Source organism: Muntiacus reevesi, chromosome 9 (genome assembly GCF_963930625.1).
Source record: "Muntiacus reevesi chromosome 9, mMunRee1.1, whole genome shotgun sequence".
NCBI lineage: Eukaryota > Metazoa > Chordata > Mammalia > Artiodactyla > Cervidae > Muntiacus > Muntiacus reevesi.
Window position 1 is genome coordinate 57,315,917 of NC_089257.1, and position 14,876 is coordinate 57,330,792.

Below are 14,876 nucleotides of genomic sequence, written 5' to 3' on the forward strand. Positions count from 1 at the left end.
GGATGCACAGGCTTCGGGGCTGGGAGTTGGCAGAAGCAGCATGCCCAGAGGATGCAGGGCCGGCACGGGAACGCTGCAGCCCTGCCGCCAGACTCTCTTTGGGATGCCTTCTAACTCCCAGGGAGTGAGAGGCCACCAAGAAATGAGGGCCTCGGGGTAGGCAGCTCCCTGGCTCTGAGAAGAAACACAACCGCGTCCAAGGAGGACCGGCGAGTCCCAGGCTGTGTGACTGTTCACGTCCCCAGAAGGGGCTACCCAGCTTCCTGTGGTCTCAGTCCCAGGTGACAGACTCCCCTCTCAGATAACAGGAGTGGAGGTGCTAAGCCAGGCGCAGGCGCCCTAGCTCAGAAGAAAACCCGAAGTCTGGCTCTTGGCCTCTAAGGTTCCACACCGCCTGGTCCCCAGGCCCCTCCCTCACGCCCACTGCTGTTACTCCGGTCCTCACTCCCTCCTCTCCAGCCACACTGGCCTCCTCGCTATTCCTCCAACTGCCCAGGCATGCTTCCTGCATTAGCTCTCACACTGGCGGTTCCCTGTGTCTGGAACATTCCTTCTTAGATATCCACATGGTTCTTCCTCTCCCTCCTTTCACTTGGCTCTTAGTTCAAATGTCACCTTCTCAGAGGGCATTCTCTGACCACTCAACCACCCTTCCACCTCTCACACTGCTGTTTTCCTTCTTAGTATGTCGTGTGTGCGTGTGTGCTAAATCGTTTCAGTCATGTCCAACTCTTTGTGATCCTATGAACTGTACCCTGCCAGGCTCCTCTGTCCATGGCATTCTTCAGGCAAGAAAACAGGAGTGGGTTGCCATTTCCTCCTCCAGGGGATCTTTCTGACCCAGGAGTTGAACCCATGTCTCTTACACCTTCTGCATTGGCAGGCCCACAGCATTACGAGGAAAAACTAAATGAGCCCCCTAATATGTCACCCCCCGCGCCATATACCTGTCTTCCCACTGGAATGAACAACTTCAAGAGAGCAAAAATTTTATTTTGTTCAACTGCAGCATCCCCAGCACTTAGAACAGTGACAGGTACATAAAAGGTGCTCAATGAACATCTATTCTAGGAATGAATGGGCGTCACTTGCCCCAGGAGGAACTCATTTCCTTGAGGAGAAGCCAACTCTGAGAGCTGGGCAGGCTGTCCACAGGGGCCATCAATCCAAAGGACCTGCAGTAGGTATGTGTAGAGGGGCAGACGAGGAAGCCCATGTCGAAGGCACCTGCAGTTTGAAGGGCGCTGGGGCCCCAACTGTGGGGGCAGGGAGACATTACAGCTAAAGAGTGGGCAGACTCCATCTCCAGCTCTAGGAGCACCATGGCCTGGCACAGTCCACCTCAGCTCTTTGCATGAGCACCAGGACTCACCCAGGTGCCTGCAGGCCGACCCTCCCCTTCCTGAGACAAGGAAAGGCCAGTTGCAGAGTAGACATCCAAGTCCTCACTCACTGACCACAGACTCCGAAAGCAATTGTTGCTCACTGGCTCTGGAGCCTGACAGACTTGGACTTGATCTTGCCTCTGCCACCTACTGTGTGGGTCTGAGCTTCAGTTTCTTCATCTGTAAATAAGGACAGTCCTCTTTCTTCTACTTTTTTTTGCATGAATAGGTAACATGCCCTGCACAGAGTCCATCATGCAATACGTGCCTAGATGGCCCTCGCTCCCGTCCACATCTCCCCATCCACTGATCGGACAGGACCATGCCTCTTGCCCAGAGTCCATTCCGAGCCCTCCTTGGTCTGCTCTATCTTGCTGCCAGCCACAGGTAAACTTGGGAGAATCCCCCAGTACAGGGGAACACGACAAAAGCAGGCCATCCATCCCTCTTCCTTACTCTCCTCCGCCAGACTCCCTGCACGGAACAAGAAGATTAGATTTCACACAAGTTCTCCGAGGGTTCAGATGAGTGTGTGTCTGAGGTGTCCTGACAGGCACCAACCATGAAGCGTTGCCATGGAAACCATTCTGTTCTTCTCTGCTGTGTTGTTTGTTTTCTGGCTGAGCTGCAGTGGTGGTGCAGGGGGAAGGGCAGCAGATGTAGTACCGAGGGTTACAGTCCCGAGGAGGCCTCTGTTCCCTCGGGGTTGTATGACCCAAGGGAGCACCCCGCTTCTCCCTGGATCTGACTGTCCTCAACTCCAAGAAGCAGGCCACTGTTTCTCAAAGCATGGCCTGATGGCCATCTACACTCATAAACAGTCAGAGTCCTGGCACCCACCCCAGACCAACTGCCAGAGTCTCCCGTGGAAGCTGTGATACACACTAGAGTTTGAGAGCCACTGGAGGAGGAGTCAGATTAGTTAAGATGTTTTCAGCCTCCCAGTGGGTAAAAGATAACACTGAAGCTACTCTGGTTGGAGCAGGGGTGAGTGGCTCAGAGCTGACACAGCTTCAAGGAATCCTAGGTTTTCCCAGAGCACAGTTTGAAAACCATTCGACCAGATGATTTCCAGTGCCTTCCCTAGAAGGGGAGTCAAATATTCATTCATTCATTTACCAATATTTTTTAGGTGCCTTTTGCTTTCTTTATCCCAAGTCTTAGTTTAAAGTCATAGCTCTGTTACTTACTAGACGTGTAATCTTGGGCAAATTACTTTATCTCCCTGGGGCTCAAATTTCTCATTCGCATTGGGAAAATAGTACTTGTTTTCCCTACCTCACAGGACTCTTATAATGATCAAACAATCAAATGAGAACACCTATGAAGAAGTGATTTGTTACTTGGAAGAGACTCTATAGATGCCAGCAACTCGTGTTAGTAGCCTAACTATCTGAAATCTGCAAAACTAAATTAAGTCCTTTCAGGCCCCTATGGATTGTTACTCTCCTACTCTTTGCAGCTAAACTTGAAGAAAATATTACAGGGTGTAGGGGACCATTGGTCTAAAAGCTTCCATTAAAAAAAAAAAAAAACAAATAGCAACAAATATGGCTCAGTTTGTTATCTTCTAAACAGAACATTTCTATATCACCCAAATTTTCTTTGATGATCATATAAACAATTTGAAAAACTAACACTGTTGAAAATATTGTCTGAAATACACAGTTCTTTCCAAAAAAAAAACTCTTTTAAAAAATCTGATTCTTTAAAATGATTTCAAATGAGGCACCCAGAGCAAGGGCAGATGTCAGGCCAGGCAGGGCTGCAGCACGGCCCTACAGGAGGAGCACGGGGCGGCTTTGCCACCAACTCAGCTCATGGTCTTGGGTGAGTCACCACCTCTCAAGGGCCTCTGTTTCCCCACCTATAAACCAAAGGCAGCACCTTTACTGATCTCCACGGGCCCTTCCGGCTCTGATGCTTAGTGCTTTAGGACAATGGTGTGTAGCTTCCGGCACCCCAGGCAGCCCTCCGCAGCACAGCAGCACCTGCAGTTCTGCTGGGCTCGAGATGGCTCAGGGAGACCGCCTTTGCTGAAAACAATGTCTCTCTCCCCAGTCACTAAATTGGAACCTCAGACTGTCCAAAGCAACCTCAGCCCTACTGCAAACCCAAAGAAGGAAGATGAGGGAGTGAGCATGTAGAGGAGAGAGCCGGCTCACCTAAGAGCTGCACCTCTGGAGGTGATGGGGTCCGAGGAAGAACCACAGACCCAGAGAGGCTCCATCTGGTGGGAAGACCACAGAGTTGGCGTCAGAGGATAGGACTGCGCCCGTCCTCCAGCCCTTCCTGCTGTGTGCTTTGGGACCAGCCACTCCCTGCTACCAAGCTTCAGGGTCTCCATCACAACCTGGGCTATTACACAGGACAAACCCAGTGCTATGATGAGGCTCGTGTGAGAGTGAATGGAAACTTATATATTGTAAAGCTATACATTAGTTACCAGTAACACCATATATTGCGCCCAAAGACTGAGAGGGAATGACTCTACTGGTCCTTTAAGAAAGCCACAGCCCTGGGGAGTATAAGTCCTGGGCCTCAGGACAGGCGGGTATGGGACCGGAATGGCAAGTTACTTCACTGTGTGAACTGAGCTGCACAGGAAAGACTCTTGGCCTGGCCTGGCTCCAGTCCAGTGGAGACCAGGCAGTACTGAAACAAAGCAGTCAATAGGAGCACAGAGCCCATCAGTGTGGACAGGTCTCTATTCCGAGCATCCACGTGTTCACCCAGTTAACAAACATCCCTCTTGTATCAACTTTAGAGAGAGTACTACTTGGGTGCCTTGGGTGTGCAAGGAAGGAAGAGGAGGGAATGAGCAAAGATGAATAAGACAGTCCCCATTTTTAAGGAATTTCCAGTCTCTTAATTAATAACATTTCCTGAGCTCTTACTATATACCAGGGACCCCGCTGCACAACTTCTATGATCTCATTTCATACCCATAATATCCCAACAGGGTGGGAATGTTCAGGATTCCTATTTTAGCTCTAAAGAAGCTGAGGCTCTGGCTCACTGGAAAACTAAGTGATGCACCAGGACTCGAACCAAGGTCAGTCCGTCTCCAGATCCTCAGTTCTAACCACTATGGTCCATGGCCTCTGTGTTGCTGGGGACCTTAAGCAACCTACCTTCCTCTGCGGGTCTCAACTCCCTCTATGAATGTAGAGGATCAGTGATTCCAGTGGGCACACACCATATTGCAAATGACTACAAACCAGGACAGAAAGTGAGATATATCCATCTGACATGAGGTGTGGAGATCAGTTCCCAAACCTCAGGAGAGGAAGGGGTACAACATAATCTGGGTGAAATGAGGCCAAAGGCTGGGCTTTTGTCAAATAGGGCTCAAACCAGCAAATTTCAGAGAAGGACCTCCACCAACCTCAGTTTTCCCATCACACTGAACTGCCCACCCCATCCCCCTACTCCAGCCACCTGCCCAAGGAGGCCTCTGTCACACAGAGGCCTATGTTCCCCTGCTGCTGCTGCTACGTCACTTCAGTCGTGTCCAACTCTGTGCGACCCCATAGATGGCAGCCCACCAGGCTCCATCATCCCTGGGATTCTCCAGGCAAGAACACTGGAGTGGGTTGCCATTTCCTGCTCCAATGCATGAAAGTGAAAAGTGAAAGTGAAGTTGCTCAGTTGTGTCCGACTCTTAGCGACCCCATGGACTGCATCCTACCAGGCTCCTCCGTCCATGGGTTTTTCCCGGCAAGAGTACTGGAGTGGGGTGCCATTGCCTTCTCTGTACACTCCTCTTGCTCCCCTTATTTTTCTCCTCCAGGAGTTCCCTTCTGATCCTGCAGCTCTCCCCAGGAAACCATGACAGACATTCAAATTCTGTTTCATCAAGAAGACATTACATCAATGGAAGAGCCTTTTCCTTTAAGACCCTGGTCCTTGGTGCAAGGCTCCCTGTCTTCCCAATTTGCTCTGTCTCTAACAGAGAAAGAGCAGTGTCCCTTCTCCATCTGAATCGTTCACAGCAGCAGATGCCGGTAAGGTTGCCTGGAGAGTCTGGAAATGCCGTGTTGCCACGGTAACAGTAGACCAAGGTTTGGAATGCTTTATCTCCAGTGAGCTGCCCTGGCAGTCCTACACCAGGCTGCTGGTGGAATCTTCCTTGAGGGACAGCAATAACAACAAAATCCCATTAATGGACCAAAAACTGCTCTGCTGGTGCTGAGTTTCAGCTCCTGCAAACACACTTGTGGGCTACTTCCCCAGCCCCTCGGCTGTAAAAAGAGGCCAGGCCCTGGCTGTCTGCACTGTGCCTTGCTCAAAGGGTAATATGGTTTTCAACTGGCTCAGCCAACAAAGCAGGCCCTTCCCCACTCCAGCCCCCAAATTACCACTTCTCTTGTTTGATGCCACCAACCAAGGATCTGCCGGCGTGGACCCTGGCAATTAGCACAGCATCCACATTTGTTGGGGAATTAAGAGCCACTGATTAGCCTAATTCCACGCCATTCATAGGCAGCCAGTGTCAGCCTGAGATTGGCTTTTCCAAATGATAGCCCAGAGGGAGGCACGATCATGGCGTGGGTTTGAAATGGAGGCAAGGGCCTGGTCGGCCAGTCGGTGACCCAGGAGGAAGGCAGGACTCACCTCTGAGCTCAAGAACGTATCAGCCATTGCCTCCCCTAGACCTACCCACCAAAAAGGAACTGAAGTCCAGAAGCTATTTCCAAATTGAGGTCATGCCTATTTCCAAGCCAATCTTGTCCAGAAAGGGAGTCCATTTCCCTTTAATAGCATCCCTGCTGACTCCTGCTGGGAACGCCCATAGGACCAGTGAGGCCTAAACTAGGGGCTCCTGGAGCTAGCGGCCTGAGTCAAACTCTAGCCATCTGGGTAGGACCCTGACACCCTGCCTAGATTCTATTGCCATCCCACTGCCTGGGCCTTTTATCTGAACCTTTTGTCTATCCCCAAGTTGCTCTCTGACTGGAGCCTCTTGGAATTTGAATGTCCAGTGATGATTACCTTAAGATTCCCCTGTCAGACCCGTTACCCTCCTATTGGAGGGTAACCCCCCAATAGGTACCCTCCTATTGGAGGGTAACCCCCCAATGGCCCCTCCAGGATACTGACATTCCCAGGCTCACAGAGGCCCCTACACCTAGGCTGAGCCCGATCCCCACCTAGCAGAAGCTAACTCCACAGCTGATATGAGTCCCCTGGGTTTCTACCCTCTTCTGCCAGTTTGCTCACACACCGAATAAAGGGGTCATGACCACACGGAACTAGCTAACTGAATACGTGCCCACAGACCCTGGGGAACTTCCAAAACCTTCAAGAAAATATACAAGCATCGAGACCTGGCTTGACAGGCCTTGGCCACTGAACTTCCAATGCAAACTCCAGCTGCTTGAAAACGGACTTAACCAGGTCTTTCTAGTCATTCATAAAACACTTATTGAGTTTTATTTGGTAGATGCCACCAGGAATATAAAACAAACTGTTTGTGGCATCTGCCATCAAATCTAGGGGATCAGTGGAGACTTCCAAGCAGAAAAAGAAATTTAGAGGAGAGGCGAGGAAGGGCATTCTAAGGAAGGAAGGACAGGGCAAACAAAGGCCTAGCTCAGAAGGCAGAAGGAGCCTGTACTTCTGATGGTGGTAGCTGAGCTTGGAAGAAGTGTAAAAAGAAGTAGAAGGAAGTAAATCTGGGGTAATAGGTAGGGGGGAAATACAACCCTCAAAATGTTTGACTAAAGATATGGACCTCAGGGACTTCCCTGGTGGTCCAGTAGTTAAGAATCCCTGCTCCAAATGCAGGGGACATGGATTCAATCCTGGTAGGAAGATCCCACATGCTGCATAGCCAAAAGAGCAAAGAAGATATGGACTTCATTCAGGAGCTTTTGGGCAAGAGAGTAGCAGAATCAGAGTTGTGCTTCAGAAGCAAAATCTTGACAATAACCATCATTATCATCATTGTTGTCATGATAGATGAAGTTTATGGAGCTTTTACAGTGTGCTGGGCACTTTTCTAAACACTTTCGACTGAAAGCGGAGAAGGGACTTGGCGGGGCGGGGGGGGGGGAGGTGGGGACTGTTTGGAGACAGGAGGATGCAGAAGAGAGATGGCTGGAGAGAAATAGGCAGGATCTGCAAAGCTGTGGGAATGGGTTGAGAGAAGATCAGACAGTCTTGGCCAGAAGACTGGGAGGATGGAGGTCACATTTAGGTGTAGGATGTGTGATTCCTAGAGTCACTGGTCTGGTAGGTTGATTCTAGAATCTACTCCCCAAAGACATAGTTGAAATACCCCTCTTGTTACCCTGAGTTCAGAAACACATCTAGAGAGGAAAAGACCATGAACCCAGGAAGTTAGGAGAGGAAGCCTACCCTTTCACACTCGGCCCTGGTATTGCTGAGCGAGAATCTGCTGACTGGAGTGAGAAGGTAAAGACCTGGAGAGGGGTGGCCTCTCCTGGCTCAGATCCTGTGTCTTCCTGGTGGAGGTCTTTCTGCCACAGTGTACATCAGACTGGGGCCCCTAGGTAGGGAGGAAACCCGGGTTTCCACCTGTCTCATTTTCTTCTCTGTCTGGTGGCTCAGATGGCAAAGAATCCATCTGCAATGCAGAAGAGACAGATTCAATCCCTGGGTTGTTAGGATCCTATGGAAAAGGGAACGGCAACCCACTCCAGCATTCTTGCCTGGAGAATTCCATGGACAGAGGAGCCTGGTGGGCTACCATCCATGGGCTTGCAAAGAGTCAGACACGACTGAGTCACTAACACTTTCCTGCAGGCACCACCAGTGCCCCAAGCTCTTGGGGACAAGAGTCCTCGGGTGGGAGGCAAGAGCCATCTCTTCAGAGATGGCTCTGGTGAGTAGGCCTCCCGACTCACTCCACCCTCTGCCTGCGCTCTCTGGTCTCTGCCTGCGTTCCTGCACCCACCTTCCCTCTCTCTCCCCGGGGCCAGGCCAAATGCTAGCCTAGCCTTCAAGGCTCAGCTCAAGTCTCCTTCCTTTGAGAAAGTCTACAACAACCATTCCTTCACTGATCACTTAGAATGGAAGTTTCAAAGCAGGAAGGGAATGATGTGATCAGAGGCCCAGATGTCTCAACTACACAGAAGAGGAAACCTGAGTCTGGAGAAGGGAAGAACTTGCCCAAGACAGGAGAAGAGCTATTAACAGGTTCTCTGGACAGCTTCCTGTGACCTTCACAGTTCTGCTGTCTCTCTCCCATCCACGTCACGGACTGTGAGACTGTCTGTGGGGACGATGACTTCCACATCTCTGCATCCTTCTCAGTGCTGGGCACAGAGCCCTGGATTGCAGGGAGCTTGGGAAATAGAATTCTCAGTGGCCGAAGGCTCCCAAAGGCAACAGGTCTGACAGAAAAGCAAGACACGGCTGAAGAAGGAAAAAACCCTCCTTCCAGCAACTGTCCACTGTTTCTGGGATGCAAGCCAAGCTCAGCCACTGGATTGGGGGTGGAAACAGAGATGAGGCATTCAAAGGGACTTTTATATCCGAAAGCGATTTCTGCATCCAGTGCCAGTGGAATGCTCTGCATTCCAGAGCTGCCCGGGAAAGCGGCTTCCAGAGGCTGGCAGAAGGGTTCATGCTGAGGTCAGCTTCCAGCCTGGGGCACTGGGGATGTTGGTAGCAGCAGCTGAGGGAAGACTTCTCTTTTAAAGTGGGGGTCTTCAGATTTTAGAGAAGAACCCTTCAAGATGACCCAATCCAATTCCTGAATTTTTTGAATAGGGTAATTGAGGTCTTGGTAAGGAAAGGGATTTGATCAGGTCATACAATTCATCAAGAGTCACAGCCAGTGTAACTATATAGCTGATTCATGTCAATGTATGACAAAACCCACTGAAATGTTGTAAAGTGATTGGCCTCCAACTAATAAAATAATATTAAAAAAAAAAAAAAAAAGAGTCACAGCCAGGACACGATGCAGGCCTCTCAATCCCAACCCAGGGCTCTCTGCAAAGCACCTTGACTCAGTGGGGCCCCACACGGGTGTAGAAGGAGAGCACCTGATGGAATTAATGGCCACCAGTAAGTTCTACATTGTTTTCTTAAATGGAAAAACTCAGTTACTGAATTACTGACAGACAGGTGATGCGGATGTAAAGAAAAGTACTGGGTTTGACTAAGCCTCCAACTGAAGAAGCCTCCTGCTTGAGATTACAGAGCTAGCAAAAAGTGGATAAAGTGGAAACAAAACTCAAAGTCCTTCCTTTTTCCACTGGCTCACACTGCCACACATGCTGTCTCTGGGCTCAGAAGTGAGGGAGAAAGACAGGATGGACGGACATCTGAGAGGTCCGACGAAGCGTTCCGTTAGACACGTGCTTCCAGGTGAGTCCCGTGCTGGGTGTGGGGGACACAGAGAAGAAATGAGACCCAGGAGTGCAGAGACTAGGAGGTGACTTCCAGGAAGACTCTAAATGAGCAGCCATCGTGATTGAAAGAGAAACAAACCCTGTCCTTTAAACCCTGAAGCAAGAACGAGGCTGACGTACAGGGAATGGTGTGACAGGCAAGCTGGCGGGTCCTTCCTGGGGATGCGTGTCCCCTGGCCGCGGTCATCACCCTCCTCACAGAGCCCAGCACAGGGCGAGCCCCGCACGGGGCCACCACAGGAAGGCACGCGGGGCAGAGCTGCAGGGTTGACGCGTGGATGAGGGAGGTTCCTCCCTGGCAGGGAGTCAAGACGCAGCTCCAGGCCTTTCAGAGGAAGGGTCTGCCCCCCCACCCCGAGGTGGGGGAGTGCTCCCTCCATCTGTAGAAGGAGCAGGAGGCAGCTGGCAGGTCCAGAAATGCTGACACAGAGAGGCACAGAGCTTTCAGTCGCAACCAACTTCTCCATGGCAACAAGCTGACAGAAAACTGCACGGGAGACTGGGAAGGCCGTTTTATTTTAAAATAAAGACACTCTCAGACTAAAATCACCACACATGCAGAGCAATAGCTCCTGCCTCCCAGCCCCTTAGGAAGGGTGGGCATCATCCCTAGGGAAGGTAGCTCCTTCCGACCTGCCATCCCCTGCCCAGGGTCCCAGGTGCCTCCTCTCCTGCTGTGAGCCTTCCCAGAGCTGTCAGGCAGAATCGCTCTCGCTCTGCAGTCCACGCTTCAGGGCACCACACCAGCTCTGACAAGTGAGGGGAGGGGGCTCCTCCAGGGTCGGGGCTGGCCAGGACCTGCAGCAAGCAGGCCGCGGCAGCCGGCATCCTGGCGCACCAGGGCAGGGGTAGCTGCAGCGGGGCAGGGGGTTGGCAGGGAGGACGGGCAGGGCAGAGGCCCCTCTCCTCCTCCTCTGTCTCCTGATGGTCACATCTTGCTTCAGCCTTCGGGGCTCAGCTGTGTTTGCCTTCATCTCCCCGGGATGGCTCAATCGTACACACCTTCCACTGAAAATCCAAAGCCCTCTGTTTACATTTCAAATATAAAACTTTTCATTATATACATCTGCTTACAGAAGCAGACAGACAATCTGCTTTGCATTACACTTCTATTCACTTATTCTGCCCCCCAGTAGAGAACCTGGTCGGTGATAAAGCCTCAATAAATGTTTTCTGAATGGAATCTATAGCATGTGAAAACATTTGAATTTGAGTCGCTAAACCGGCCCTCCCTCAGTTTAAGGGTGTTCACTCGTTTCCTTCCAAAGCCTTGGTGTTTTGGGGGCATGAAGGCAGTGTCACCCCCTCTTTTATGCTGCTGTCTTTCCTGCTGGGTCCTCCCACTAGCTTTCTGCCAACTCCAATGTGTTCCTTCCCTTATAGTTTCATAGACATCACCGTATTCAAGGGGACCCAAGAACAAGCTGGACTATGGATCCTGGGTTTAGTGCTAGCTGTAGACCCTCCGTCTGTGTGAACTAAGGCAGGTCATTTAATCTCACTGGACCTTCTCTGCAAAATGGGAACAATTCATCTCCATACCTATATCCTGCCTACCTCATGAGTCTGGTGTAAGGATGATGAATCATGAAGATGCTCTGGAAGCCATAAAGTGGTCTCTGGGCAAAAGTAAGGAGGAGTGTGGCTTCCAGACTCTTATGAGGGAGGCATCTGACGCCTGCACTCGGCAAGTGTCTTGCTCACAACCACACAGGGAGACTGTGATGGAGCAGAGTCCAGTCTTCTAATTCTTGGTCCAGGGCTCTTTCCCAACCTCATGCTGCCTTAGAGGTTCCATCCAGGCCTTCTTCAACTTTGGCAAAACCAACTCCACATTCCATTAAAACAAGAAGCATTCTGGATCACCTGCGGAGGTTGTCTCTGACCAGGAACAGCTCTCTACTTTCAGGCTGAATCACAGTTGAAACACTATAGGCAGGGAGTTAACTCTTGAGCCCCCACTAAGCCTTTCCTTCCAAGCAGTTTCTCAGTCACTGCTAACTTACCCAGTGTTAGAAAGGTCATTCTGGCAGTAACACAGGTTTGTTGCGGCAGAGCCCAGGTCTTCTGATTTGACCCTAGAAACGGCAACACTGCATGTATCAGAGAAGCAGATAGGAATAACCTGGACCGGATAGAGAGGAAACCTGATATGGTTTGGAGCAGACTTCAGTGGAAAAACCACCAAGGCTACTCTAGGCTTGACTCGGGAAGTAGGGACACTGATGCCCTGAAGTGTGAGGTCAGCAGAAACAGATCTGAGGGTCATAAGAGGGACACACAGGCCCTCAGTCTAACAGCTTCCAGGCCCTCATGTCAAAGATGTCATTGAGTGAAGCTTCTTCAGACCTCTGTAATGATTTTGAAAAGGAGAAAGGGTGGAAGAGAGGGAAGGATATGTCCTTGTCTAGAACCCTAACCCATTCATGGTGTGAAGGTTAATTTTGTGTCACTTTGTCTAGCCCGTGGTGACCAGTTGTTTGACTAAACACTAGTCTAGATGTTGCAGTAAAGGTATTTTTAAAAACATTAGCTTGGCTGGATTGGGTCTCAGTTGCAGCATGTGGGATCTTCATTACATCATGCAGGATCTTTTGTTGAGTGCACAGACTCTAAGCTGTGGCGTAGGCTCAGTACTTGTGGCACATGGGTTCAGTTGCTCCGTGGGATGTGGGATCTCAGTTCCCTGACCAGGGATCGAAACTGGGTTCCCCACATTATAAGGTGGATTCTTAACCACTGGCCCACCAGGGAAGTCCTCAGTAAAGGTATTTTTTAAGATGTGATTAACATTTATGATCGATTACAATGGGCCTTCACCAATCAGTTGAAGGCCTTAAAAACAAAGACAGAAATTCCCTGAAGAACAAAGAATTCTGCTCCAAGGCTGCAACATAGGAAATCCCGCCTGTGTTTCCAGCCTTGGGACTCAAGACTGAAACATCAACTCTACCTGAATCTCCAACCTGCTGGCTTGCCCCAAGGATTTTAGACTTGTCAACCCCTACCACAGTGGGAGACAATTGTCTAAAATAAATAGATAAACAGGTATAGTATATCTTATTGGTTCTGTTCCTTTAGAGAACCCTAATGGCAACCCACTCCAGTATTCTTGCCTGGAAAATCCCATGGACTGAGGATACTGGTAGGCTACAGTTCATGGGGTCGCAAAGAGTCAGACATGACTGAGCGACTTCACTCACTTAACACAGGTAGGGCTGGATGTTTTCACCTAATTCACCTTACTGAATCCTCCAAATGAACCGAGAGGTAGGTTTTGCTATTCTGATGTTTGTTCACAGATGAGGAAACTGAGCCATTTGTAAGGAAGACTTCAAAGCCCTTACTTTATCAGTTTTACCACAGGGCCATGAAGAAGCAGAATTTCTCTAAAGAATACTGGGACAAGAATTCCTGGCCACATAGAGCTCATTCCTCTGAGTTCTCCTTCTTGGAGTGGGGTAGCCTTTCCCTTCTCCAGGGGATCTTCCCAACCCAGGGGTTGAACCCAGGTCTCCCGCATTGCAGGCGGATTCTTTACCAGCTGAGCCACAAGGGAAGCCCTTCTTGGTGGAGAAGCAGTTAATGCCAACAGAAATTAGGGGTATGAATAGGCCTGAGTCCTGCTCACTCAAGCAGGAAGACTTGATTTGCAGAACACTGTCTTTAGGATTTCCATCCTTTCTGGGATCTGTATCTGAACCCAAGACTTGGGTCTATATAAACACCGTGGGGTCTCATCACTTCTACACCTGAGCCCTCACTGTTGATCCTTGAGGGAGTGGGCTTTGCTTGTCTCAGTAAGCTCCTACCGGGAAGCAGGAAGGCTGTGCTCAAGCAATGAGCTCTCACTGGGTGATTCCTCTACCTGAGCCGCAGCCTTCCTCCACCTCTCAGCTGTCCTTTCTCCCTTCCCCAAAGGTTTTTCACTATCACAGTGTCCCCTCGGGGAGAGGAAGCATTCTTCCCCTGAACAACTTTCACGAGAGGATCGAAGAGCCCTCTTGCTTCCATTCCCGTTAACGCAGCTGAGACCGGGTGGGATTTGCAGGAGGAAGTTTATTAAATGCTAGGGGGGCCCTGAAAAGGAAACCATTACAGCAATTCAAACACATCAACTGGCAGGCAGGGCTGCCAAGAATGAGCCTCTGACTCTTTAATAGCTCTCTCCTCTCTCTAAAGGGCTGGAACATACATCTGCAGCAGCCTCCGCTCAGCTTCCAGTCATTTGAACATGCAGTAGTTTCCTCTTGATTGCTATCTGGCTTAATGCCTCAAAGGCATGGCCTCCCGGGTAGAACCTCCCAACATGTTTTCAGGCCCACATCAAAAATGATACTGTTTGGGACGGCCCTGGTGGTCCAGCGGTTAAAAATCTGCGCTTCCATTGCAGGGGGCACAGGCTCCATCCCTGGTCAGGGAACTAAGATCCTGCATGCCACATGGCATGGCCAAAAAAGAAAGAAAGAAATGATACTGTTTGAGTAAATGCAGAGGTGGATGTGCAGTCCGAGGACTGGCCTCTGCTAGCCCAGGCCTGGCCACCACCCTTAAGTGCTGAGGGCATCACTGTCTTGACATCCTGGCTGGGAAATCTGTCCTGCGGAGCCTTGTCCCACTCGTGGCCCAAGTCAAGAGATCCAGAATCAATTCAGCCTCCTGCCTGGGCCAACGCCTTCATTCTTGGGACTGGTCGGAGGGTCATGCTTGCTCCACAGGTAATGGGCTGGGACGTGGTGATAGGTAGAAGACATCATCTTTCAGATGAAATCTTATCCCGCCTCAACAGAGGAGTAACCTTGCACATTATAGATCAAAGAGTCCTCAGAGGACCAGGAAAAGCACTACTCCCCCCAGGAAGCCTGCCTGGCAGACACACTGTCTCCTGTGTCAGCTGAGACACCAAGAATCCCTCCTCTCCTCTGCTGCTGTGTCAACACCAAGAGTTGTCTGCATGTTCACACAGCTGCTAGAGCTTGGGATCACCAACAACCAGCACTCCAGTGAGACGGTGAGACACAGAAGCTAGCGATAATAACAACAATAATAACTAAAATTTACTGACGGTATGCAAGGTATCGTGCTTCCCTGGTGGCTCAGACGG

At 50.4% G+C, this 14,876-nt stretch overlaps 1 protein-coding gene across 4 annotated transcripts in view; it reads right to left on the reverse strand.

The window, feature by feature from the left end:
* SERGEF (secretion regulating guanine nucleotide exchange factor) overlaps positions 1-14,876 on the reverse strand; it is a 232,265-nt gene that overhangs the window by 16,220 nt on the left and 201,169 nt on the right. For 2 of the 4 annotated variants that reach the window (XM_065944493.1, XM_065944491.1), the window contains one exon: positions 11,779-11,850. The exons of 1 other annotated variant lie outside the window; for it this stretch is intronic. In XM_065944493.1, the coding sequence (XP_065800565.1) occupies positions 11,779-11,850 (72 nt within the window). Of the gene's footprint in view, positions 1-10,748; positions 10,781-11,778; positions 11,851-14,876 lie in introns of those variants that run through there. One more of the 4 variants, XM_065944494.1, reaches the window with a different exon arrangement.